General features: G+C 30.3%; 1 protein-coding gene and 1 long non-coding RNA gene across 12 annotated transcripts in view; both read left to right on the top strand.

The window, feature by feature from the left end:
- Positions 1-27,638, top strand: part of LOC129916500 (tyrosine-protein phosphatase Lar) — a 664,315-nt gene that overhangs the window by 433,159 nt on the left and 203,518 nt on the right. For 10 of the 11 annotated variants that reach the window (XM_055996494.1, XM_055996492.1, XM_055996497.1 and 7 more), the window contains exons 5-7: positions 9,507-9,548; positions 11,462-11,593; positions 13,600-13,758. In XM_055996494.1, coding sequence (XP_055852469.1) covers positions 9,507-9,548; positions 11,462-11,593; positions 13,600-13,758 — 333 coding nt within the window. The remainder of the gene's footprint in view (positions 1-9,506; positions 9,549-11,461; positions 11,594-13,599; positions 13,759-27,638) is intronic. The other variant, XM_055996499.1, reaches the window with a different exon arrangement.
- Positions 17,649-20,053, top strand: LOC129916507 (uncharacterized). Its single transcript, XR_008772481.1, has 3 exons — positions 17,649-18,659; positions 19,291-19,666; positions 19,720-20,053. It is a non-coding gene; the product is annotated as an uncharacterized LOC129916507 (long non-coding RNA).

Below are 27,638 nucleotides of genomic sequence, written 5' to 3'. Positions count from 1 at the left end.
ATATCTTCTAAACGTAGGATGGGACAAACGATGATTTTTGGTTTGGCTCGAGGTTTGAATTTAACACAAAAAGTATTTTTAGGGACTTTGAAATTTTCAGTAGGTATAGGTACATACATTCACTGTACCGTAACTTTTGTTGGGAATTTTTAAAAATTATTTTTTGAATATCTCTCAAGCTCAGGGTGCACAAACGATGATTTTATTTATGTACATGTTAAGAACTCGAGGTGAACAAACGACAGAAGTTTGAATTTTTGAAAAAATTGATTTGTGGTTATTTTCTTTTTCCGATCGGGTTAGGAGATGCTCTTCCTTATGTTATAGCGATAGTCTTGCAGACTTTCTCAATCTTCGATAAATCAGTATACAAGAAAAAATGGTAAGGGCTGGATTTGAACCCAACTTGTCATTCCAGCAGTATCCCATTGCGCTATAGGTTACTCCCAACTTTCCGTTAACTTCGTTAATATTTACAGACCATCAATTGTTGAATTTTTCCAGATCCCCTTTAGCAGGCTTAAAAAGCCCTTTCTCTCATTACCTCTGGCTGGTTTGTTTGATTGCAGCTTAGATCTTATGTCGGAACTCGAAAAATATTGAAATATGCATGCCCACTAAGCTCAGCTATTTTTGCAAACTCTTTATCTATTTTATATATTTATTGTCTTCTCTATACCCTGTCTTAGCTGACATATTGTTTTCGTTTTTCCTGATACAAATTTTTTTGCTAGAATTTCGGCTAATCCTATTTAGAATAGTTAAAAATGGTTATTAGTGACTATTTTAATAGTCCATCAAAGTATTCTCCAAATTAACTATCAAATAGTGAATTTTAACTATTAGTTTGTTAGAATTGACCATATAATAGTTAAATTAACTATATTCATGGTTGTAATTGTTCATTTTAACTATTAAAATAGTTATTTTGTTAAAATTGAATATATAATAGTTAATTTGGAGAATGCTTCAATTGAATAGTAAAATAGTCACAAATAACCATTTTTAACTATATAATATACATAGGTATCCGATGTTAACTTTTTTTTTTTTTTTCTGAGTGCACTCAACCAAAGGGTTTTGACCATCATAAGACTGCCAAATGTATTCGGGGATGTCAAGGGGTGAAATCTTATTCATCTTTTTATCTTTAATAATTTCCAGCTTCGGTAAAACTTCTATTTAACTTGGCTTCCTTGAGACTTTAAAAGTAGGTACATTTCTATAACGTTCTCTTTAACCTTACTGATGATTCACTATAGTTTTAGTGTAGCTTCTGTAATACCTTGTTCGAATTTGTAATATATTCAGAAAATTATAGTTAAGCCAATTTTAAAAAGTCAGTTATGGCTGAAATGTTAAATGAAATGAAAAGTTTCAAGGAATTTTAACCAATCAATTTTTTTTCCTGTAAATCAATATTCATTAAAATTAAATTTCTCATATTCCAAGATAAACCACTTACTTTCTTCGTCAAACACTATCCTTTTTTATTAGAATTCATCTTCAAGGTAAAATAACATCAACTACTGAATTAACAATAATATAACAATTCCTGCCCCACATATTCCTATACAATAAAAGTCAAGTGTATTAAACCACTGATAAAGAAGACAAAATATATTATATATAATTTCAAAAGAAACCACTGAAATCCTTGACATTTTTCACCATCATTCCCATCGTTATTTCTCTCTGTTTCAACTGAAAACTTGTCATTTTTTAAAACAAACAAGTTTGACTTAATCTTTTATTTATTCATAAATTTGAGGAGAGAGATATATACACTTCCCCATTCCAAGAAGAAAAACATTGAAACACATTACTTAAGAACCAAAACCATCTCTTATTTGGAATTGTTTAATACCCATCTTTTATACTCCTTTCGGTTACAGGGTATATAGAGTAGATGTACCTACATAGATAGAGTTTGCTAACTCATCATCATCATCATCTTTGTCATTTCCTCATCGTGTTGTCTCGTCATCATTTTTGCTCTGAAATATAAGATGGAAAAACATTCTATGTCATCATTCATTCATTCAAGCTCGTCGCACCCTTACTCTTGGCTTATACTCTCCACCATAAGCATCCTTGATCCATTTTGCTACTCATCTAGGAACATTATTTAGTTTGATATCCTTTTTTTTTTTTTGTTCTTTTTTTTGTTCGTGTGCTTTATTGAAGGAACGGGGTATCCTTTCAATCGGTCGGTGTTGTTTTTTTTTTTTTTTTTATTTTTTCTTCCTCTTCTCTTGTCGAATCGAACAAAGAAAATAAGGATCTGAGTCCTTTCTGATAAAAGGACGAACAAAATATCGACAAAAGAAGATGAATAATGCTGATGGTGACAGGTAGACATAAGACTAGAAGAGACAACAAGAAAATAAAAAAAGGGTAAGCAAATCAAAATTACCATCATTCACCGAGAGATAGAAAGAGAGAGAGAGAGAGAGAGAGTAAGAAGACTATGAAAACAGACGTTTTTTCTTTTGCTTTGCTTCCCTCTCAAAATCTTGCATTCTTTCCAACTCAACTTGGAAAGTCTTGAAATTCGTACTTTTCCATCAATCGCTTGAGTTTATTTACTGAAGTAAGATAGATAAGAAGATTTCATGCCAAAAGAAAAGCATCTTCATCTGCATCCATTGTTAAACGACAGAAGGAAGATTGACAGAAGAATAAAAGAAGACAGTACAAAAAAAAAAAAAACCTGCATTTTATAGAACCTCTTGAGTTTCACAAGGATAATGTCTCCGACAGTTCGAAGAAATAAAAAAGAAAAAAAAAAACAGAAAGAAAAACTCATCATATTCTCAACTTTCACAAGAATAAAGAAGACACAAAACAGAAATTAGGACTTTAGAATTCTTGAAATAAAATATCAAACCGAATTAAGGAATGAATAATATCCCGTTGATTGAGTTAAAACGCACAAATACGACGACTAGGTATCCTTGAAAATTGATATGCGTGTATGGCTGGCTATATAGATACCTAGCAGTTCATTTATCTGTCATGGAAATGATGCTATTTGACAGACGACGAGACTCGTTCCTAAAAGCTTTCGAATTCGGAAAAGGAGGGGTAACTTCCTTTCTCTCAGAAAAGTATAGTTCATGTTCTCTGATGTGATTGACACGAAAGCGGATGTTAATTAGGAAGACTTTGTGGTAGAAAAAAAAAAAAAAAAAAAACGAAAACTCAGAATACACCCAGAATTAAGTATAGAACTATGTGTGTGTGTAGCCTACCTTCATTCTTCTGTATGATGCTTTGTCTAATTAGTATCAATTCAGGGTGACATATGTATGTCATGTTGGTTACCGTATACACACAAGACTCTATATATGAAAGAGTAAATGTAAAAGAACACAAGACAACTTAATTTCGAGAAATAAGAAATTTGACATTAGGCATTTGTTTTGAGGTTATACAAGATATAGAATAGATAGATACACACGTTTAGGCCTAAGAGGATTTTCGTTGGAACGAAAACAAAGCTTGATATTATATTTTTTGGTTTTTTACGTATAATAGGGTTTTTGTGTGGTGATTAAAAAGCTGTTACATTTGACAAAGAGAGATAATTATATTTGAAAATATATAGTTAAAAGCAAAAGGTAGGATCGATTTATAACAATTCCACCACATCCCCACTTCTGATGAACTAATGTTTAATAAGGCTAGAAAGAAAAATGGCTTTTTCGGTGAAACTAATTGCAAAAAGTTGTTATTTTTGTCTTTGATAACCTACCTTGGCCTTGTGTGAGTTGAAAGGCTTTTGAAATATGGTTAAATAAATATTTTACAACATGTTTATTGATGATTGGTTCAAAGTTTCAAAGGTATTGCGTAGGGTCTGAACGTAGTCCTTTTTTTTTGTTCTTTTGCAAGGCATTGACAATCTGCTAAAGTTGAGAGTGTAAGGCATTAGGCCTTACAAGAATTTGTGCCTGCCGATTGAAATATACACCTTTAAAACCATATGTTTAAGGCTCTCTCATAACCTTGGTGTTAAACTTTAAAAATAAAATAAGCGATAGTTTCTATGAAATTTACAAAAAAATTAAGTGGATTTTGTTGAAGTTCTTGAAGACAATATCACTTGTCTAAAGAGGTCTTCATTAGTCCGAAAACTCTATCAACTAATAGACGCTGATATTTTCTGCCGAAGTAACACCTACCCAATTTCAAATATATGCCTTCTCCGTCAGGGCAAAGGCTTCCCTAGCCCTGGCCATATATTAATTGAAATTCATTTTTGTACTAATCTTGCTGTAGTATATCCCGTGGCGCGATATTTAGAGCGATGTACTATAACGCTAGAGGTTTGAATTCGTTTCCCAACATCCAACACATTAATGAAAAAAATCTTTTCAGGAGTTCTGCCCCTTGCGAGGAATTTACAAAGCCTCCATGAATATTATTGTCATTAAAAAGTGCATATCTGCTTAGCCGTTCAAACTCGGCGTTAAATTGTAAGTCCCTGCCATTCTTGCAAATTACACGTACACAAGAATTTATATCACAAGAACGTATATTTTTATTTTTTTAGCAATTTTTTTCGAATTTATATGGATATCAAAATAAAAAGTGTAAAATGCTGTTTTCAAGTACAAAAATGCAAAAATTCAAGCAAAAAACTATTAAATATTTTCTTTTACGCACTTTCCGAAAGTCCAAAAAGAAAACCTTGATTTTCGTTCCGAATTAAATTCGTTACCGAAATTGATTTTCTCACAGATATAAAAATGGTTTACCAAATTCTAAAAGAAATAAAAACGTCAAAAAATAAAGCTATAGCAAATTCGTAGTATTTTAGAATATCAGAATTCGCACGAATTGAAATGTGAAAGACTACTTTTTTAAAAACGCAAGTATTGCTTTCGTAAACGAAAATCAGAACAGGCGTGATTTTCTGAATTTCTTATTTGTGTAGGCATGGGAACATATTTTCAGGAAAACCAAACTTTCAAAATGAACTCTCAATAAAATACTTGTAACGGTTTTTCTGTGAAATATTTTTTAGTAATTCGATAAAATAGTATTTAAAAATTAAGTTAATCTTTTTTGGTTTGGTACCGAAATGTGACATGGTAATATAAAGGGTTAAGAGTTATTAGTCACAAGGCCTTGCTGCCCTACAGCGTCTGCTATTGTCAGTCTTGATTCCAGAAAAGAATCTTTTATTGAAAACGAGAGCCTTTCAGCAGCCAGAAGATCAACCATAAATTTAATATTGTATATTGATTAATCCATTGTCCAAAAGAAGATGTTTCAAGAAAACTCCATTTTCCTTTTGTTGTTTCGAGAAGTTCGTTTAAAATCATCTGAAGATGCCATTTATTCTTTAGAGCAGCACTGATACCAGAAACTCTATAGAGGCAGACAAAGATAAAATAAATTACATAATATTTCTAGTCTTGGAATTCATATCGCGTAAGATGATAGGCCTCCTGCCATGTTAAGTTTTGGATTAGATTTAGAAACAGTGTATTTATTAATGTTACCTTACCCAAAAACTTCTACTACCCACAAATTGGTAATGTAAATGTGTTTTCTAACTATTTTGAAAATTCGGCTGTTGACAAGTTCACCAGAAATGTATTCAATTTTGTTTGAAAATAAGCACTTCGGATGTGATAAAGCATCTTTCTACAGAAATTTTCCATTTCAATCAAATATTTTCTGCTTCCATTGAGAATTCATAGATTTCTGCAGCAATTAACAGTTTCTGCTTATCAATTACAGTTTTAGCTGTTATTGAATTGGTTGCGTTGTACCAGTTTGTGTGATAAATCTCCCGATTTGCATGAAATTTACAAGTTACGCTTGTTGAGGATGTTCTTGTTGCGGCTGTTATTTACTTGTTTTGACTGAAATCTTCTAAAATTGCTTGAAATTTAGCTATCACCGATATACTACCTATTTCTGCGAAGGTCTTCAAGTTTTATCTGAGGTTGAACAAATCAGATGAGAAATACCAACTGTGGCTGAGATTTCTGTTTCGAAAGATTTTAACCAGTACTGGCAGAAATTTTCAAGGTTTGCTTCATATTTACTGCTGCGAATTAGAATTTCTGCTAATACCTTACACTTTTCAATGTGATAGCTCTGGTTTATCAATTTTGATTGATCATTTTGTATACAATTTACCAGTAATACAAGTATCGGCATTAATTTAGAAGTTTCAAAAACGATTTCACAGAAATTTTCCAAGTTTGCTTGAGATTTATGTCTAAATGCTGTATAGTTAAGGACTTATAGGCCCTTATCTTCAAGAGAAAAAGAAATAATCAAATAATGTCTGTCAAATGTCAAAGTTCCACAAAAACAAAAACTTCATCTTTTTATTAAAAATGTTCATTGTTTTCAGTTAACCTATTAAATAAAATGACAGTTGAATTGAATATTTGTCCATCCAATATTCCTGGTACATTCTGACTTTCATTTCAATAACTCAATTTCTTGATAATTGAACTTCTGTCAAATCCACTATGAGACCATTTATTCAAATTCCTCATTATTATATCTTCAATATTTTCTATATAGCCAATATACCAACAAAAATAACAAAAGCCAATTTTATGGAATGCTTTATATCCTGCCTGCGTAAAATGTGTGTTCAAACAACACAACATACCAATATTCTCTAACGTTTCGACATAAATCAAATTCCACATTACAGGTTGGTTGATATTTCATAACAACAACCTCTCGGCTGCGCTGCCTGACCCTTATTTTACTTCTGTTTATATGTAATGTACACACTTCTAATAGGTATATTTATGTAGGTATATATGCCCTGAAACATCTGTCCTTGGAAAATTGCCTCCAAACGACACGTGTCAATCCTATCGGAAGTCATATCGATAATTGATTGATGAATAACCTTCCATTATGCGTTCCAGGATTCGTTTCAACAACCCACGCATTATTTGAAGGAAGGACTTTCAACCTCTAACCACTATACTATTCATTCACTCCAAAAGAGGGGGTCCATCATATTTCCTGCCATGCAATTAAAATGCCAAAATCCTATTAATTTATTCATTAGTCTGTGGAGTTAACATAGGTCAGTTGGATGACGGACGACGAGCTTTAGAAGTTCATCCTCGCACAAATTGTCCTTCCACCTAAACACAATTACACTACACACACAAACAAATAGAGTCCTTTTGTCTACCTCTAAACCAACAGTTTTATTGCGTCAATTTTAAAAGCCCACCCGCTGAGTCATTTGATGGTCATTCTCATTATCCGGATTATTAGTTTTTGAAATTCAAATTAAATTAATTTATCCTGGGATTTTTACTTTGTCTGTGTGTGTGAGTGTTGCTGTGTTTGTATTATATAGAATTCTCGTATTTGTGTCCGGTTTAAGGATGGATTTTTCTCTCATTTTGAAGCATTTATCATATTTTATTATAATTTATTGAAGAATAATCCTAGAGATGATTAGCTATACATTTTGTGGTGGTTTGGTCGCCATCGTTTGGGTCAAGTCCTAATACAATACATTCAAGGTTGAAATGATAAATGATGATCATACGCGCCTTAATGTACATTATAGCTAATATCTGATGGCTTTATTCACACTTCTTCTTGTGTGTCCAAGGTGAATCGTCTCCCTTTGTCCTTGAAGGGTGGAGAGGCTAGACCTTTGCATATAAAGATACACAAAAAAAAAAAACATAATAGAAGGGAAAAAATATTTATCCGCGCTTTTGATTAATGTCCTTATTTTCACCATTAAATTCAAAGGAAGGATAATATTTTTATTTGCTCGTTAACTAAATATTATGTATCCTTGAAAAAAAAAAGAGTGTGGAGAGCATAAGAAATCTTTTTTTTATTTTGAATTTTCTCTCTTTCTCTGACTCTCTTTCATGTTAATGGTATGGAATTTATTTGTGTTTTTTTTTTTTAGGTTCAGGACGACTGCCCATAGTGTCCTGAAATTACTTCCTAATTTTGATTAATGACCAAGGCAGTTGTTGTTTGTTAAATTTATATTTTTTTTTTTCTTTTTTGCAAATGATATGGTTGGGGGAATACATTTGGTGGAAAAGTGCCTGGAATACCTGATGCCTGTTGATTACCAAATTTATTTTGATATAAAATGTTTTTAAGTGTGTCTGGACTAGAATTAAAAGGGACGAACAAAGCGTGTCTTGAATTTTAAAGATGTTTTTATTTTTTGTGTGTGTGTAAGGGATAATTTTGTTTTTAGTTTGTTTTTCTTTTTCTTTTTTTGAAGAAAGGAAATTAATCGTGATTTGTGAGAAACAACAGGTGGAGAAAAATGAAAAACCTATATTTTTTTGTTTAAAGTTTAATTTGAGATTTCTTGACCTAGAATTTGTTAGTAAAATGTAAAAACTTTTTAAGAATTTTGATAAAAAGCATACATTTTAGAGTGAATTTAGTTTTAGTCTCGTTGAAAAGCTATGCATATATTAATCCATATTTTTTGTGCTGTCTGCTAAAGTTTCTTTTCATTTTATCTTTTTTATCTTTTTTTCGAAAACTCTGCTGTAAATGACTGAAAAACTAGAATTTTGCGAAATAAAAACATAAAACATGAAAAGTTTGCAGATGATTTCGAGCGCACAAAAACTAAAAAATGTTCAAAATGAAGGGACACCCTAATGTACATGTTTTTTTTTTAAGGTTACCTTTTATACTGTTAGTACATAAAAATTCATATAACAAAAAAAACAAAACATGCATTTAAGATCATAGAATGGTTATCAAAATCAAGCGGTCACTATGGCGTATGTGTAACTTTTCTGTTTATTGCAATTAAAAGTCGTTGGTTTTTTTTTATTATTTTATTGCAGTTTTTTGTTTGTTTATTATTTGAAAAAATAATTTGTCTATTTTTTGTTTGAATATTTGTTTTAGTTCGAGGTGTTTTCAAATCATACATTATTTTAAGAATGAAGAACTCTATTGTTTTATTTTCACAAATTCGCAAAGTATGGCGCTTTTTAGCAAAGTTGGATATATTTAACATTTAAAACCGTGCATTTAAAATTCTACTAGACAAGTAAAATAAGCAGGTCTAGTGTACAATCTATATTTTAATCACTCAAAATCTATTTTTCCAATTTTATTTATTAACTTATTTTTTTTTTTTTGTATTAAATCAAAACTTAAATTCAATAGAACTCAAGCAAGCAAACATCAAATTATTTTGTTTTTAAAAAGAGAAGTAAAAATAAATACAAAAATATTAATATTAATATATTCCCACCCCAAATTCCCATCCTACAAAAAAAAAACTATGTATAAAAAAAAAATTATTTGTGTTTAATCAAAATTCGTGTTGTGCTTCAATTAAAATATAAATCTAATAACAAATCCATTTTGAAATAAAAAATACAAAAAAAAAAAAAAAATTTAAATAAAACATCAATATTTTACAATAATAATAAAAAAAAAATCCAAATCAAAATGAATCAAAAATTTAATGTTCCCGTGTGTGTATAACGTTCCAGATGCAAATTTTTCGGATTTTCCATATATTCAATATTTGACACGTAAGTTCTTTTTACAGGAATATCTACAAAATAAAAAATGCAAAAAAAAATCTCTATTCCAACATGTATCTATGTGAATATGTATGAAATGATGCTCTCCCAAAAGCGCCCTCTGTGAGTTGCATTCTGACATCTGTCACGTAATTGAGATTATAGTGGCAAAGCAGTGTTATAGTAGAAGTTGTGCATCAGAGATACATATAAATACAACGTGAAATCCCTCAATTTAGAAAATTCCCTCTTCAATTCTAAAACGTGGATTTATAAATACACAAAGGTACCTTTCGTCTAACCCATGTGATCCTGTGTACGAGAATGTTTATATAGAATAAGCAGATAGTTGAATGACTTTTTGTTAAACTTTTATTGTATTTTAGTTGAATGACGAATAAGTTTTTATGGTTAAATTCTTCCTCTCTCCATCAAACAGAATTTGATAAAATATTTAATACAAAACGACACACTTAAAATTATACAAGAACGCAATCATTTTTTTGTTCCTTTTATATATTCTGAAATATGAAAATAACAGTTTACAAATCATTTCTACACGAGCCCTTTTTTATAGAAAATGACAGGTGTCATTTATCATTGGTGGCATGTATAAAAACCAAAATTATATAGAGAAAAAGGCTTGTGTGGATATGTAAAGAAGTGATTTGTTTTTAAATTAAATAATTGATACAGCTTTTGTATTGATTTAAATAAAAAATTGTCCTATTAATAAATTATTTATAATTATGGTTAAGGCATTATTTCAAATTGAGTTCGAGCAATTTACTTTATTAAGATATTTTAATTCCTGTCAAGGATACAAAGTAACAATTTGCTTACCTTTCTATCAGGCCTTCTTTCGCAAAACAATTACATACTTTATAGTCTAATTTTTTTTCTGTTTTGATTTAACAAAGAAAAATGACAGGAAAAACATGACTAAAACACGACAGAAATAAGAAGTTTATCATCATTTTTTTTTTGGTGTTAATCTAAAGAGTGACCTTTTTCGACTGTGAAATATGTTTTTTTTGTCAAAATCTGCTATTCAACTTACGATCTAATTTTTGTTTTTTTTTGTTTTGAAAAGGACCTCCCCAAAGTGACATGAAATCTATCTCGAAAATGAATTCCCCCAACGCTAAACTTTCATTATATTATTCATCTATCCTTTTATGATTACACCTTACCTCTACAACAACATACCTTATACTGACATCATTTCACTTGGGACCTATCTGTCACACACCTACGCCAATTTGCGCACTAGAGCCTCTGGTCTAAACTTACATAGGAATTCACAATGCTATCTAATGCTCGCATAACTCGTCGTTGGAGTATATCAAATAAGTAGTAGCTATAAGTTGTAAAATCTGGAATTCGAAATGTGTCACCCCGATAACGACGACAACGAAAACAACGACCACCAAACCAACCAAAAACACATACCGTACATTGTCATCGTGTTGGGTATTCTCTATTCCAACAATATTATATTCCACATAAATTCCCATAACTCTTTTTCAAGGACATCCATACCGAGGGGTGTGTGATGTTATGGTTTGGATATACAATTATAATTCCAACATTTCCCTTTGTTAAATCCCTAGATGACAACATACCAAAAATATCCTATCCTTCTATATGTGCATAACTTATACTTGGATATTATGATTTATATGCGGAATTGAGATATGATATAGACTGTCTCACTCTCTACTTTGTTTCTCCTGGGGGCTTTGAATCAACTCTATCTACCACACAACTTATTTGTGGACATTCCGTTTTAATATTATGTGTCCTGGTGCACTTCTTCGAAAAAAAAAATAAATAAAAACGCTGAAACACTTTTTCCTACCAGTATCTAGTTGTTATTTCGAACTAATTAAACTAACTTTGAATTTTTTTTTCTCCCACAGATCCGCCGGAAATCATCAAGAAGCCATTAAACCAGGGTGTTCGTGTGGGAGGTGTTGCGAGTTTTTATTGTGCTGCCCGTGGCGATCCACCGCCATCGATTGTTTGGCGTAAAAATGGCAAAAAAGTTTCCGGTAAGTGTTAATTTTTATTTATTTTTGAATTCGCCGTAATAGTTATATGAAGTTTGTAAATTTTTCTGAAACAGGTAGTAATATTTAATTTCTTAGTTAATTTTGGAAAAATATATTTTCTTGGGTTCTATGTAATTTTTTGTTTTCGGTTTCTGCTTTGCGGTTTACGGCGCTACTTGAAAAAATTACAACAAAAGTTTAGAAAAAAAAATATAATTTAGAAATATTCAATCCTATCCATAAATTTTTTAATGAAAATATTTAAAAATTAATCAAAATTAAATTAACTTGATCTTGTCGATAGCGCCATCTGCTGATCAGTTTTGCCATTTTGATTGAACTCACCGTCATTACGTTAATAACTTTGGTTTTAATTTCAAAAACGTTATCAGTTTTTGCTAAAATTAATTTAAACTCGCTGCAAAATTGAAGAAGAATTTTTTTTGTGAAATTGTTTCACTTTCAAAGTCTTGATTGTAAAAATCAAAAATCGTAAGAAACAAATTACACAAATTAAAGTTAATTAAAGAATTTAGCTCCATTTGAAGAGAAAACCTTCTACGATTTTTTCTATTATGAACTTTTCTCCCAAAATACTCACCCTGGAAATTCTATTCAGAATACATCTGGACATCTCGAGCTTAATAACTTTACAGCATTTTCGTAGGATCATAGCTGTTTTGCCATTTAAATAAGCAAGCTAATAGAATTCGCCGTGATTTTTCGAAACGTTATATTTTTGATCCTCTTTTGAAATTCTTGATTTGAATTCGCCGCACACTTAAAAAAATATATCTTTCACCGCTGTTTTTTTTTTGTCGAAATTCGATGTTATGAAGATACCTGAGTGCCATTTTAAAACACATAGGTATGACAGGAAAATTTTTGCGATGGTTTTGAATTGGATACAAAACTTAACTTTTTTTCTTATGTATTTTTCTTTAAATTTTTGTTTTTGTTTTTTGTTTTTCAAGAGAGAATATAATGTATGCATTATGCATGTATCTTGTCTATGAAGAAAAAAGCTCATAAATTTATAATACTGGCCGCTTCTTCTGGTTATAATAACAAAAGTTTTTATAAAACGTATATTAAATTACTTTTTCTTCAAAAAATTGATTTTTTATTAAAGTCATAACAATTTTATCATTAATCGTAAATTATTGTTGAATCCACATTTTATGTACATATATGTATGAATTCGCCGGTTTAAGTTTTGATACTTTTTTTGTTTATTTCTAAAAATGAAAGTTTTCAATTTTACCGTAGATTTGAATTCGCCGCAAAATTAAACAAGTTGTTTCCCAAGGGTGATTATTTATTTAGATCACTGCAATTCAAAATAGTATTTTTTATTTACATATGTGTATGAATTCGCCGGATTTACTTTTTGACTTTTTTTTTTTTTGCTGACGGAATTCTTTTTTTTATAGAATTTCTCATTTTCTGTAACAACGTTTAAAAAAAACATGATTTATTAGTTAGTAATACCTACCATTAAACTTCAGATAAAATTGTCCCTCTTTCTGTAAAATCGGCACAACTATTCCGCTTTTCAGGATTATGTTTCCCATAATACTCTATAAAACAGTATGAATAATGCGAACAATCAGAAATTTTTAACTGTTTTTCTGTAAAATCCTGGTTTTCTGAGATTGTTTGATCTTACAGAAATGAGTGATTTTTAATTTTTTCGTAAATTTGAATTCGCCGTGAAATTTAAAAAGTCTAAAACAGTTATTGTAAAATGTTATACCTTTGATGGAAAGATGACACAAAGTCTCATCATTCATCACCAGTATTATAGTTACATAACTCGCCGCCACTTACGAAATATGTTCGTAACAGTTAAAAACTTTTATATTATATCAAAAAATAATAACTATATTTGAAAGTTGTTTATTTTTTAATAAAAAAAAAACTTTGCCTCATTTACTAATCATAATCAAAAATTTTATGTTCATATTCTGAATTCGCCTTAATTTATTTTTGATTTCTAATTGCAGGAACTCAAAGTCGTTATACAGTTATTGAGACCGGTGGCGTATCGATATTACGAATTGAACCTGTACGTGCTGGCCGTGATGATGCACCCTATGAATGTGTAGCAGAAAATGGCGTCGGTGATGCAGTATCAGCTGATGCAACTTTAACAGTTTATGAAGGTAAGTTTCAAATTACATACACATCACATATACCTATACGAGTGCTAATTTATTTTGTAATTTTCTCACGCGCTTGTTAACTAGTTAAGTAATATATTTCAGATAGTTAGGTAGTTTGTGTGTATAAGTATATTCTAGGTTTTCTCTCTTCCAATAAACAAAGTAGCAATTGCTGCTTTTTTTTTCTCATTGTTAATTCTACTTTGTTGTAACATAAACTATACGATATATGTAGGTGTGTTGTACCGGCGCGCATCCGGTTCATAAAAATTAGTCTAGGTACGTGAAAATTCAGTAGAACGGAAATGTTGGAAGAAGAGTTTTCATCCAAATTCACTTTTAATTACCCACCAAAAGTCCTAAATATGAAGTTTTACCGTAACACATACACATTTAGACAGACTAACACTAATACATGTATATTTTCCCTTTGCATAAATGTATTTAGGTACTGTGGCATTAGTTTAGCAAATGAAAATTTTCGTTGGAATAATTTTTAGTTACCTCCTGGAGCTGGAGTTTTGTGCGGAACGTGTTGATTTTTTTCTTTTTTTTAATGTTTCACAAAATGTCTGCTGACGCTATCGTCGTCGTCGCTATTCGGCGCCTTTTTCCTGTTTTGTGCTTTAGTAGAAAGAATTAAAAAAAAAAAAATAAAATAAGAAAGAGAAAAGGAGAGAGAGAGAAAAAAAGACAGAGTAGGTAAATTTGAATAGAAGATAATTAGTGTTTGTGTGGGCGCTGGTACACTACACTCTTTGTTCTCCCTTATCCTTCAAACATCCTTTATTTTACTTCACTTTGTTTTATTTTTTTTTTTGCATTAGGTACCTATTATGTTTTTTTTTCGTTGTTGTGTTGGTTGTTTTTTTGCTTTTCATTTGGAGTTGTAAATTAGTACTCTAGCACCTGTTTCGTTTCGAGGCAAATTATACAGAAGGTGTTCTTCTAAAATTCAAAATTATCCACAGACATCGTATTAACGAGGTTCCGTTTTGTGTTTTGTATAAAAAAAAAAACACAAACACATTTACACAAACGAAGTTAAAGGATATCGCTATTTTGAACAAAAAAAAAAGCTTGTTAAAGTTGGGTTTTTGCTGTGTTGAAAAATATGGAATGAGGTTTTACTAATCATAGGGTAATTGTACGAGTTTTATTTATAGTTCGTTGAAAAGTAGACAGCAATAGCGAAAAACTGTGATTTATAAGCCATGAAAATTTTATGTTTAAAGGCAGGACTGTAGGTATGTTTTGCCACTGGATATAACTTTTTGAAAACAAATATTATATTCATTTGTGTTTAGGTTTATTTGATAGGTATACTGGTTTGAAAATATTTTTGAAATAATTTGAATCAACAGGAAAATATAATTTTATTGGTTATTTTTGTTTCTAATGTTGTTGGGTGTATTACCTAGCTTGCTGCGAATATTTTGTTTTTATGTTTTTTTTATTTTTGTTTTTAAATGAAAACTATATAAATTCAGATGAATGATTTGAAAATGATACTGTAAAGTTTTTGAAATTTTAATTAGAATTTTATGGTGAAATTAGAGAGAATTATTCAAATTAAAAAAAAAAAACATATAATGAAAGGTATGTTTAGTTTGTTGTGGAGTTGTTTTTTTTTTTATTATTATTTCAATCATTTACATCGGCGTCATTTTCAGAATTGAACTAGTAGGTATGTGTTCTGTAAATTATTAAGGAAAATGAAACCCTTTTGACCAAAAATAACCTTTCAACATGCAAGCTTTTGTTAAAAAATCAAAATTAATAAAAATTTCAAACAGAAATCCTCAAAAACAAAATGTTTAACATTATACGAGAAAAAGTTGGTTAGGTATTGTTAGTTTTGTAGATAGGTGTAGCCGCTAGAGTAGAAAGTTTCAAAAATATAAAATTTATTTCAAGATTTAACATCAGGGTGATATTACATTGACCAATACTATTTCCACAAATGAAAAGTAATATTAATGCAAACAAAAGCTTGTAACCATTTTTCTAAATTGTAATTTAAGTCAATTTCAGCAAACTTTATGAAATACGGACATTTTTTAGTAACAGTTAAAAACTTTAAATTTTGAATTCACCGTTTCTTATTTGTATGTAATGTAGGAACATATGAAGGGCTAAGAGCTGAAGTGAACCAAGTCAAAAAAAAGTTAATTCGGAGATATAACGAGTTAAATTAAATACGCTACCATTCATACCATGACAATCTGAATGGAAACACTTTCGGATCAAACGAATGGCAGAATTTAGTAGATTCAAACCTTGCGCAGATTTTGTGACTAGATTTGGATTTTTTTTTCTTTTTTTGACCTGGTCCGTTTCAGCTATGAGACTTCCATTATGAACGGAAGTCTTTTCTTGTGCATGTTAAATTGAATTCGCCGTTGAACATAACAAATGGTTATTATTCCCATTAAACATTTTTGTTGTAAATAACTTACGTCAAAAACTAAATTCTTTACTTCGTCAAAAAAGTGCAATATTAAAAAAAAATTTACACATTATTTTTCAATTTTCGATATTTTTTCAAAAAATCACTTCTTATATTGCTCATAATTGAAGGCATATTTCGAATTCGCTACCGCTTAATTCCTGCTTTCTATTCTAGCTCCTTCCTATCATTTCAATTACACCGGCACACAAAACAAAAAAAGTGTCATGTACCAGAAACCAGACCTATCTTTCTATATGTTTCTGGGCACGCTGAATCCGAATTTCAAGTCCGTTTGGCCCGGTCACCCTCCAGTTTTGAGCTGTGACTGCATTTTGTTTGAATTTTTGTGTTTTTTTTTTAGTTTTTTTGCATTTTTCTCAAAACTGAAGGGTGTTCGGGCAAAACAGACTTGAAATTCGGATTCAGCGGGTCCAAAAACAAAGATAGGTCTGGTTCCTGGTACATGAAACTTTTTTTTTTTGTGTGCCGGGGATGAAAGCGACATGTCGCGAAAGTGCCAGCACACCAAAAAAAAAGTTGTATGTACCAGGAACCAGACCTATCTTTCTTTATGTTTTTGGACCCGTTGAATCCGAATTTTAAGTCCGTTTTGCCCGGTCACCCTCCAGTTTTGAGAAAAATGTAAAAAGACCCCAAAAAAGGCAAAAAAAACTTCCTTTTTTTTAGTTTTTTGCATTTTACTCAAAACTGGAGGGTGACAGGGCCAAACGGAATTGAAATTCGGATTCAGCGTGCCCAAAATATAGAACATATAGAAAGATAGGTCTGGTTTCTGGTACATGACACTTTTTTTATTTTGTGTGCCGGTGTTATCGATCGATATACGGTTCCTTCGGCAAAAAAATTCAAAAAATACTTCGTCAATTTTCATTCATATTGTCAATCGTTCTAAAAATGACAACCTTTTGCACTGGAATGGTTCAATAGGAATCATTGGAATCATTTGACAAATCTCGAAAAAAAATTTGGCTTTCATTGAACCAATTGGCAAAAATTACAAGAAAATAATAATTTCATGATCAAGAAATGACTCAAAGATAAAATAAGAGGTTGTTCACCTGTTTGTTTCGGGTAATGTTCTACAATACTCAACTCATATGTTTTAAAATTTGAGACGAAAAGTCTTAAAGTATGCCAAAAGACATGCACTGATTTAGTAAAAAAAAAAACACTTGATCCTTGTAACCCGGTTTTTACTTAATACAGTACCGCTTTAAAAATATAGATAAGTGTTTCACGGAGAAAAGATAACGCCAGGGATAACTTTACTTCTGATATATTTAATCATATTATAATTAAATTAAATCGGAAAATAGTTAAATATACTATGAATAAAGTTAAATAATACCAGAAGTAAAGTTATTCCTGTGGTATTTTCTCTCTGTGTAGCAAATTTTTAATGAAAGCTTATTAAAAAACAGCTTAAAAGATTATTTTTTTTTTTTTCACCACCAAATAATACCTAGTTGGTCAAGTAAACATCGAGAAAAATAATTACTTATATAAACGTTCGTGTAAACATATTTTCAAACTATTTTGTCCAAATAAAATAACAAATTTGACGAAAAAGTAAACACGAACAATTTTCTACTAATTAATTTTAACGAAAAAACAAAAAATACATCAACATTGTGGGATCGAAAGTACCGCGTCATTAGCCTTTATTCAATTTGGTGTCAACAAGAACTTTCCGCTTTCTTTTTTTTATTATAATTATTATTTTTCTTAGTTAAAAACCACCCAACAATCAACCTCAGCAGTGAACAATCAAAAGCTTAACTTATAATAGCACACAAAACGTCCAAAAAAGTTCTTCCTTTTGTTTGGGTCCTCTGATGCGCTTCACAAAAAGCTGACAAAAGGTCCTTCACTTTTTCCGCCTCTTTTCTGCCTTCTTCCTGCACTCCTACTTCATTGAAATTTTGAGCAGAAATTGAATTTTCCCTGTGCCTCTGAGAGACACAGACGAGACGACACGACGAAAAGGCTTAACCCGGGCCATGTTCGTCATCCATCGTCATCGTCAACTACTAACGATAAAACTTCCCGTTATTTGTCTATAATTTTTTTTTTCTTTTTTGTATCCTTCAGCCTTCTTTGTTGGGTTGCATGCAACAACATCAAACTCTATTAAAATTAAATCCGACCTTAAGGTACATTTTAACCCATACAAAGTAATTTTAAATTAATTTACATAATCATATCTTCACATGGATACACCCACCTCTCACCCCCTCACAACATTCTAGTGTATTCGTTGCACACAGATAAATTATTATTACAATGTCTATGATGATGAAGGGAAAGAAGAGTAAAGATGCTGATGATGATGTTGGTTGAAAAGGATAATACAAAAGTTTATATAGACAGTTCCACTTCACGGATGTGTCATGGAAGAACGGAAACGAAGCGAGAGAAAGCAAACTAAGTAATTATCCATTTTTGTTTTCTAATTCTATATACGAAGGACAATAAAAATTGCACACACACACATGTCACAGTTGTATAAAATAACTTCATTTTACACGCCAAGACAGGATCTTTATTTTTCCTTAAACTATTTTCATTTGAAATGTGACTCCTCCTAGAGTCGTCGTCCTGAGTCATCCTTAGTCCATCCTCATTTTCTAGTGTAAAATCTAAAATGACGACTATACGATAAAGGAATTTAGATTAACAAATAAAACAAAACAAGGACAAAATAAATAAAAAAAAAAAAAAAACACAAAAATCTTGAAATGTGAAGTCAAGTGATTAAATTTATTGTCTCTGGATGAGACACAGGATACACTCTCAGCGTCATCATCGTCTTCTTCATCGTCGTCGTCGTAGGTATACTACTCTAAGTCGTTGAAATTTTATAACAAAGACAAAAGAAAGGAAAAAAGGACTTGAGTCGATTGATGTGAAATTAAATTTAGGTGTACACTCGAAATTCTAGTATCAACGACAAGGACCTTTTCTCATCTTTTAAGTCTTCTCTCTTTCCACACTCGCACTGTGATTGTATTTCTAATTGAGTTTTGAACAAAAGTTTATGTGTTTTTTTTTTTTCTTAGAGAGAGAAAAGGTATAATATAGAGTGAATCCTTAGTCGCGTGAATGGATTTTCGAGAGGACATACTTGTGTTGGCTGAACGTGATCTGATTTATTATGAATTAACATATAATACAGCACGTGGTTAAATGACTGGCCTGAAGATATTTGATTACAAAAAAAATATACCTATGAAAATAAAATAATTTAATCAATTTCAAACCAGACACGCTACTGAAATTACTGTCTGAGAATATTAAGGGCTTCGAATTACAGTCTGAGATTGTAGACTTTACTTAAATTTAGTCTAAGGTAAAATTCTTCATAAAGTTAAAGTCTGATAGAGCTAAATCCTCAAAAGATCATCTGGTCAGTCTCTGAGAGTTTTCGAAAATAAAGTACCTAATGTTAGTTTGTATTTTGCATTTATATAATCCACTTAATTTTTCAGGGGGCTCCAAACTTTTGATATTTCTTGGGACTCAATTATATAACGGGTCCCACGACAATTGTTCGGCTACCCAACATTAATTGAGGAAGCTGGTTTCTCAAAACTTGTAGATTACACTGGTCGGCAATGAAAATGGAGCTAGAACAAAACCATACTTTTCTAAAGGATTTTTGTGTGCTGAGTCCAAATCCGAAGTCAAAATTTTACTGTCAAAAACGTGTTTTATGGGTACATTTGACGTCAAATTACACCACCGTAAAACATTTTTTCTCCAAATCTTCGTATGTAATCTTAAAACGCAATATTTTATCGTTTTAAATATATTTAATTTTTTTTTCAGAATTAATTTTTTTCTCAATTTTATTGGAAAAAGAAATTTATAATACTCGTATCTCAAAAAGTACCTACATAATCATAATGAATGGTTTTTTTTTATTCAAATTCCGGTTTGCGATTTCTGCTTTGTATTTTAAAAAGCAATATATTTAGGAAAAATGTTTTTTTTTTTTTTTATTTATAAAAAAGAACTTAATTGAAAATAAGTTTTTGAGAGTTTTTAGTGAAAATAGTTAGGTATCAGTATAGCTCAAAAACTAGACGTGATAGAACAAAATTGCAAACAGTTTTGAATTCAGCACATTTAAGTTCTTAAGTTACATAGTTCTTGCTCCCCACTTTTTTTTGTTGTTTTTGCCGACCAGTGTTATTATTTGACGATCTAATGAAATACGAGTGTATCAACATGTTTTTTCTAACACCTTGAAAAAGCATTCGAGGTCGAACTAATTCCGACAAAAATGATTTATGGCTCAAAATGTAGGTGAGACCTTCCTTACCAACATAATTCAAAATCGATATTCGTATTGTTGGAATAAATATGGTTTTTCACCATAATGGTAGGTAACTACAAAAAAAACGACCAAATTTTAAAATTATCATAATATAGCAATATGGATATCAAATGATAGATATTTTTTTACTGAATTAAATTATTGACAAAATGGCGACCAAAAAACGCCATATTAAAAAAAAATTAAGAAATAAAAAAACTTGGTGGTTGGAGGAATAATTAATTTTGATTTTTTTTGAAAATTGAGAAGGTCACGGCCAAAAAAAATAATTTTTTAAATATCTAAATGATTTTCAAGAATAAAATAAAAATAAAAAAAAAAACATAAAACATTTTTAAAGTTCATTGGTAAGTAAAAAAAAACGTTAGATATTATCTAGGTAAAGAGCATAGGAAAACCACAAAATGCATTTTTTTTTAGATAAAAGGTAGTTATTTAGAGAATAGTTTATTTGCAGCTTGATAACACACTTTTCTTTAAACATGGAATCGGCTAGGGAGCTAATTGATATAACTCAAATTGAAATCCAATGTTTTTTTTGTTTACGCATTAGAAACAGTGTTCCAGAGAATTTTAGAGGCAAGGAGCCCAATTTTAGAAGTCTTGGAGCCAAAAATCTCCAATTTTTTTTTTATTTTTTTCATCATTTTTTTTCCAACTTCAAGTTAACTTAGATATATGATAACATAAACAAAAAATTAAAAAAAAAAAAAAAATTAAAAAGAGATAATACTCTGTATTAAATTTATCAGACTTCAAGTTAAATTCTTTAAAATATGAGGCGTTCAGAATAATAATGGGTCAAGTCCATTTGAAATTTGTGCATTATTCTGAACTTTGAGAAGCTTTTTCTCAGAAACTAAAGGAACTTTTGAAATAAATGTTTCACAGATCAATAGCTTTATATCTCCAAAATGTCTTTCTTTTATTTTAATTGGCATAAAACGAAACACTTAATTTTTAAGACCTTAAAACATCCAACCTAAAGAGAAGTGAACTTGACCCATTATAATTCTGAACGCCTCATATATGAATGAAAAAGGAAGTACCTAAGTACATTCACAATTGCGCTTTTCAGCAAGACGTCAGATTCTACTTTGAAGAAGTTTAGTTTTACTTCGAAGACTTTTAAGGCGTGATCATAATAATCAAATTCTTTTATTATAAAAGTTTATTAATTTTAAAGGAGCCAAAAATCGCCAAATTAAAAACTTAAGGAGCCAAATTTTGATAAATCGGAAATCAGAATTTGAAGGAGCCGAAGAAAACTTGAAGGAGCCGGTTTGGCTATAAATAGCCGGTCCTGGCAACACTGATATTGCATATTTGCAGCACAAAACATTGCAACATTGCATATTTACAAGAAAAAACATTTCATACTTAAAAGATACTCTTCGATGCCTTCTGTCAATTAAAGGCCTTCTTTTACTGAAAGGAGTCCTCTAAACACTTTTTGGAAGTCTTAAAGAAACCTTCTTTTTTTTACCAAAATTATTCACTTGTGTAAGCAAGCCTTAAACCAAACCATACAATCGAATCGAAAAAATAGACCTTATGAAAGCCAAAATTGTTACTTGGCTTGATCGAATTAGAGCTGTCGCTATTTTCGAAAAAATTGTTATAGATACATACTCTCATCTATTCAAAGAATGTAATATTTTCATTTCAAAATAATTGCAAATTCCAGCCTTTATAACAATCAACCTTATTGTCTTTGAAGAAATTCTTGTTTAAGCCTTTAATTACCTTTATATAACATAAATAATTAAAATAGTTTCACCTTTGATCTCAATTCTCACTAATCAACCACTAAAAAGAACAACAAACACTTAACAATACACATCACCACATAAATGCACACTCATCTATATATATACCTATAGAACACTTACTTGCCTTTTCCGTTTGTCCACACTTTGCCCATATTGTTTCATACAACCGCACACACAAACCGCTCACCACTAACCCAAACCCCAAGGATTCTAAATCGAAATTATATTTATGGCCTATCAAATCGATTCGCATAAATCTTTAATAAATCATCACACCACGGACAGTTGAATTTGAGATCGCCGTCGCGTCGCGCCGACCGGACCGGACCTTTTGAACGCTGCATATTTCTCTCATCTACATGAGATTGTTTTTACGAACGTCCATTTGTGCGTCTCATCTGCTGTCGCCATAATATACGCGTAAGTACTATAAAACCCAATCTGTCATACGGTCAGTAGAATTAACGCACATGTTGTGTAGGTGTGTGTAACACTCTTGCACGTGATTTCGATTGTGAATGTCCTTTTCAGCAACGAACGCCACCCACCGCTACCAAGTGATGCCCTCCTCACCTTATTTCGGCAAAAATTTAACCAAAACACGCACATAACTATGCTTCGCTATGTGGTATAGTATAGAACATCCGTCCGCCTTCATTATTCGATTGATTTAAATAAATTCCGGCGGTTGGCCTGGTTGGCCAAATACATTCAATCACTCTGGCATTAAATGTTCTATTAATTTTCCTTTCCTCGTCCTTTTCCGGTTTGCAGGAAGCAGCACCTTGAAATTGTGAAATAAACTCCATATATACCGACATAGGACACGATGAGCACCTTCCCTGACCGCCTTTGAATATTCGATCGACCGGGGTTATAGTCAACCCTTATACAAACAAAAATCCACCCAACGAAGCAAACAGACTCAATTAAACTTGTGGGCGGTAATTGTGTGCAGAAATGCGTTGTTATATAAATATTGCTTTCTATATGTATATTTTTGTTATAAAACTGTTTCTATGTAGCGTAGGTATGTTGTATGTGGGTGTAGAGGATGGAGCTATCTATTTGCTCATTCTTGCATGAAGTCTTTTAAAACAGCCAGGCCAGGACTATCTACTCTCAATTCTCTCTCTCCGCTACGCTTAATAAATTTCAGGACTTTTGCCTAGGATCCTGATTGCCCATCATTCTGTGCGAGCTTATAAATAAATTGCAATTAATTTATATTTTGCTATTTCTCTGCCTCATTTCTCTTCTCCTCATTTTATGGGAATTAAATTGAAATTATTTAAGGAATGCAAAATGTGAAAAAAAAAAAAAAACAATCCTGGGGAATGCTTTTTCGGGTTAAATTTTATTTATTTTTTTTTTATTTTCAGTATGATGATGGTTGATGAAACCGTTAACTGTCAGAATGGATCATGTGCACTTTGAGTGTCGAGTTGAAAGTTAATTGGGTTGAATGCAAACTTGAAAGTAATTTTTTTTTTCTCGTTGTTGTTATATGGAAAGTGTTAATTAACCAAATATATGAAAAAAAGCTTTCATTTTACATCAAATTTAATTAAAGAAATTAAAGAGAATTTTCGTAAGGAGATTATAATCGTAGTGTGGTTAAATTCCACAAAATTCTACTCTCTAATTATAGGGAAGTCTTTTCTTAAATGGAATTGTGTATGCAAAAGCAAAATCGTAGGTGTGCCACATATAAAAGTTAAGGAGGTGGCTTTGAAATTGTTTAGAAATGATTCCTGGAATATCTTTTTAAAAAAAAGAATTCTTGAAGAAACTTGTGTTGACCAAATTAGACAATACTCCAAGTTCTTTAGAGAAGTTACATTTTTCGTTTAAATTTGTACATTTTACGCAGAGAAACCAAATATAACGTAAAATTTACTTCGGCCAAATTTGATCCTTAATTAAAAAAATAACATACATTTTTTTAATTAAAGTTGAAATATATGTCTATTAAATAATTAAGAATCAAGGATAAAAAAAGTCTATACAAAAATTTGGGTGAAATTGTGTTTTTTTTTTTTTTGGAGAGACAGTAAAATCTGTAATTGTTCCTACAAAGCCAATGATTCATGTCAAATGTCTAACCTTTAATTTGTCATCAAAACAAAAAAAAAATAAGATGAATTGTTGGCTTTTTGGAACCAATTACAGATTTTACTGTTTCTTAAAAAAAAAAAACACACCCTTTCACCCAAAGTTTTGTATAAAAACCTCTTTATTCTTGATTTGTCCCATAAATTTTTGTTTCACTAAAAAAAAGCCCTTTTAAACGTTATATTCTCAAAGCTATTTTAGACTCTTGTTTCCAATCTCAAAAAAAAAAACATAATTGCTAAATTTAAATGAAATACATTATCTCTACACCTAAAAAAAAAACACCCTTTCACATGAAAAAAGTTTATAGACTCATTTTAATTCCATGGCGGCAAAGTCAAAATTTTTAATAAACTTTGTACAATTTTTATCGGATTTTATCGGACTTATAGCGGGTATTCCTTATGGATTCCTGGTTTCTGTTATAAATGAAATATTTTTACTAATTTTCATTGTGATAACATTTTGGTCAGATTATAAGTGGTATTTATTCGGAATTTCATCATTTCTTAAAAAAAGCAACCTTTGACTAAAGATAGTTTTGTATATCTTAAACCATAAAAAAATTTCATCAGTGTATCATGTTTTGAAGTAAAAAAGCAATCAAGAATAACTTTTCTTAGAGCAATCGAATTGGCTTATATTGGAATAGGTATATTTTTTGTCATTAGATTTAACATCAAAAATTAACCTAAAAACATGTGATTAGATTAGATTAGATTAGATTCTTCCTTTATTCATTAAATAAATTAAAATTTTTTTTTCTATTGGAAATACGGACATGACAATGCTGCCGTCTACCGGAAATGACATTTCAAGATTTACAATAAATTTGAAATAATAAATTACATAAATAAATATTATACAAAATATTAGACAAAAGCTTATATTAACATACATAGATATGAGGAATAAATTTGTATGTATATAATTTTAAATTTTAAGTATTAAATATTAAATTTTTAATTTTAAAATTTTAATTTTTTTAAATTTTCAATTACTTAAAATTTTTAATTTTTTTAAAAATTTTTTAAATGTTTAAAGTTTTTTTTTTTGTTTTTTAATTTTTAAAAATTTTTTTAAATTATGGAAGAGCGAGAAACGATTGAGCAATTTTAATGATTTGCAACATAAAAACTAGTAATTTTAATGATTTAAAACATAAAAAAAAATATAAAAAGAATATCAATTTTAATGATTTGAAACATAAAGATTTGATTAAAAGCAATAATTTGCAGCCCTTTAATTGTGTGTCAAATCTTTCACAAACAATTTTTTGCACGGTTTTTCTGACCTTCACCGCCTCCCAATTTTTCGCGAAAAAACAACCTTTCACCCAATTTTGTATGGACTCTTTTGATCCTTGGTGCTTATTCCAAAACCAAAGTTTTTGCAAGTTTCATGAAGCCATGAGGGTAACAATTGTTTTTTATTTATTGTTTTTTTTTTTTTTTTTTTTGTACTATTTTACCTATACTAACTTGTAAGTAAAACACCGAAAACTCGTAGTTAAAAGGTTAAGTATTTTTTTAAGACTTCGGAAAACGCTTAATATAAAATTTAAAGCCCAACTTAAAGCCCAGTTTTTCAATGCTAGGTAAAAGTAAACTCGGAATTAACTCAACTATTTTCTTGAGTTAAACATGTCGATCAAGTGAAAAAAAATGTTCTGCTATGTTCTGCTAGGCTGCACTCCAAATTTGTAGGCAGTTTTGTCTTCCATTCTCAACTCAAAATTTGCTTCTAGAGTCAACTTTTCAGATATTCAAAGCAAAATCGCAAATGCTCAAAAATGTTAAAATGCGATTTTATTTGGCTCTAATTTTTTCTATTAAAGGAAAACCTTGCGTCTATTCTTGAATTAAGTTTATTTGATGATTTTTTCTCTACTAAATTGAAATAAAATGCACGACTGGGTCGCACGAACTTGTTCTTAGAGTTAAAGTTGCTTAAATTTTTAAGACTCTTTATATAGAAATTTGGAAAATGTAGGTACCTACTATAAAGGTAAAAAAAAAAAAATAAAATTAGTTTTTTAAGAAAATAAAATAAAATCTTAAATCAAATTGCCCTCCGAAACAAGTATGCAATTTTGATTGATATATTAACATGCATTTTTAGAAAAAAAATTTTCAAAATCGTTAGAGCCGTTTTTTAAAAATCTAATTTTTTATAAATAATTTTTTGGAAAAAAAGTTTTAAAATAATATTGGTATGCCATTTTGTAAAAATCACTAATCAACATCTAAAAAAAAAATTTCAAAAAAATTCAATGTCCCGTTTTCGAAAATTTGATTTTTGAAAAAATAATTTTCAACATTTTTTTAAAAATCCAAAAATTATTTTTTTTGAAATTTTGTTTTTGGTTTATATTTAAATTATATAAATGCTTCTTCACAAAAAGTTTCGTTGAAATCGAATAAGCTCTTTCAGAGATAATCGGATTTGAAAAAAACGGTTCTATGGCTGGTACCGTTAATAATGATTTTCAAAAAAAATTTTTTTTATTGAAAGATAGACCTTGTCTTAAAACTAACATTTGAATTTTTTAAACAAAATCGTTGGAGCCGTTTTTGAGAAATTTCAATTTTACTAAAATCGGTATATGACAAGTACCGTTATTTTTGGTCCAAAAAAATTAATTCCAAAAACCCCTCTGGAGAGGCGCCAAATAATGCTACATACCAAGTTTGACATCAATCGGTTCATCCGCTTAAGCTGTAGCTTCGTTTACAGACAGACAGACTGACAGACGGACAGACAGACGGACTTCCGGGACCCACTTTTTTGGCATTCTCTACCATCGTAATGTCATGGAAAAATGCTATCTCAACTTTTTTTTTTGTACGAATGCATAACTTGATATATAGTAGGTACCTATATCGAGAGTAAAAATGATATCGACTTAGTGGCCAATGCCAAAATTTTTGTCCATTTAAACTTGACTAATGGCTTTCTCCACCACATAGTCTTAACAGAACTTCCGGCAATAAATCCTGGCAGTCTTGAGGAACATTACCTTTGAAAACTTCGCGAGTCTGAAGCTTATTGGTGACACAAAAAAAATATATTTTTTAGATTTAGAAAATGGTTTTTGTTTCAAAAGGCTCAAAATTCGTTAAAATTCGAGCAACTTATTTTGGTACAAAAAAAAATACACTCTTTCACTTCTAGTGAATCA

This window comes from Episyrphus balteatus, chromosome 3, assembly GCF_945859705.1.
Source record: "Episyrphus balteatus chromosome 3, idEpiBalt1.1, whole genome shotgun sequence".
NCBI classification, from domain to species: domain Eukaryota; kingdom Metazoa; phylum Arthropoda; class Insecta; order Diptera; family Syrphidae; genus Episyrphus; species Episyrphus balteatus.
Note: the sequence above shows the minus strand (reverse complement) of the source record. Positions and strands in the feature narration are given on the sequence as shown.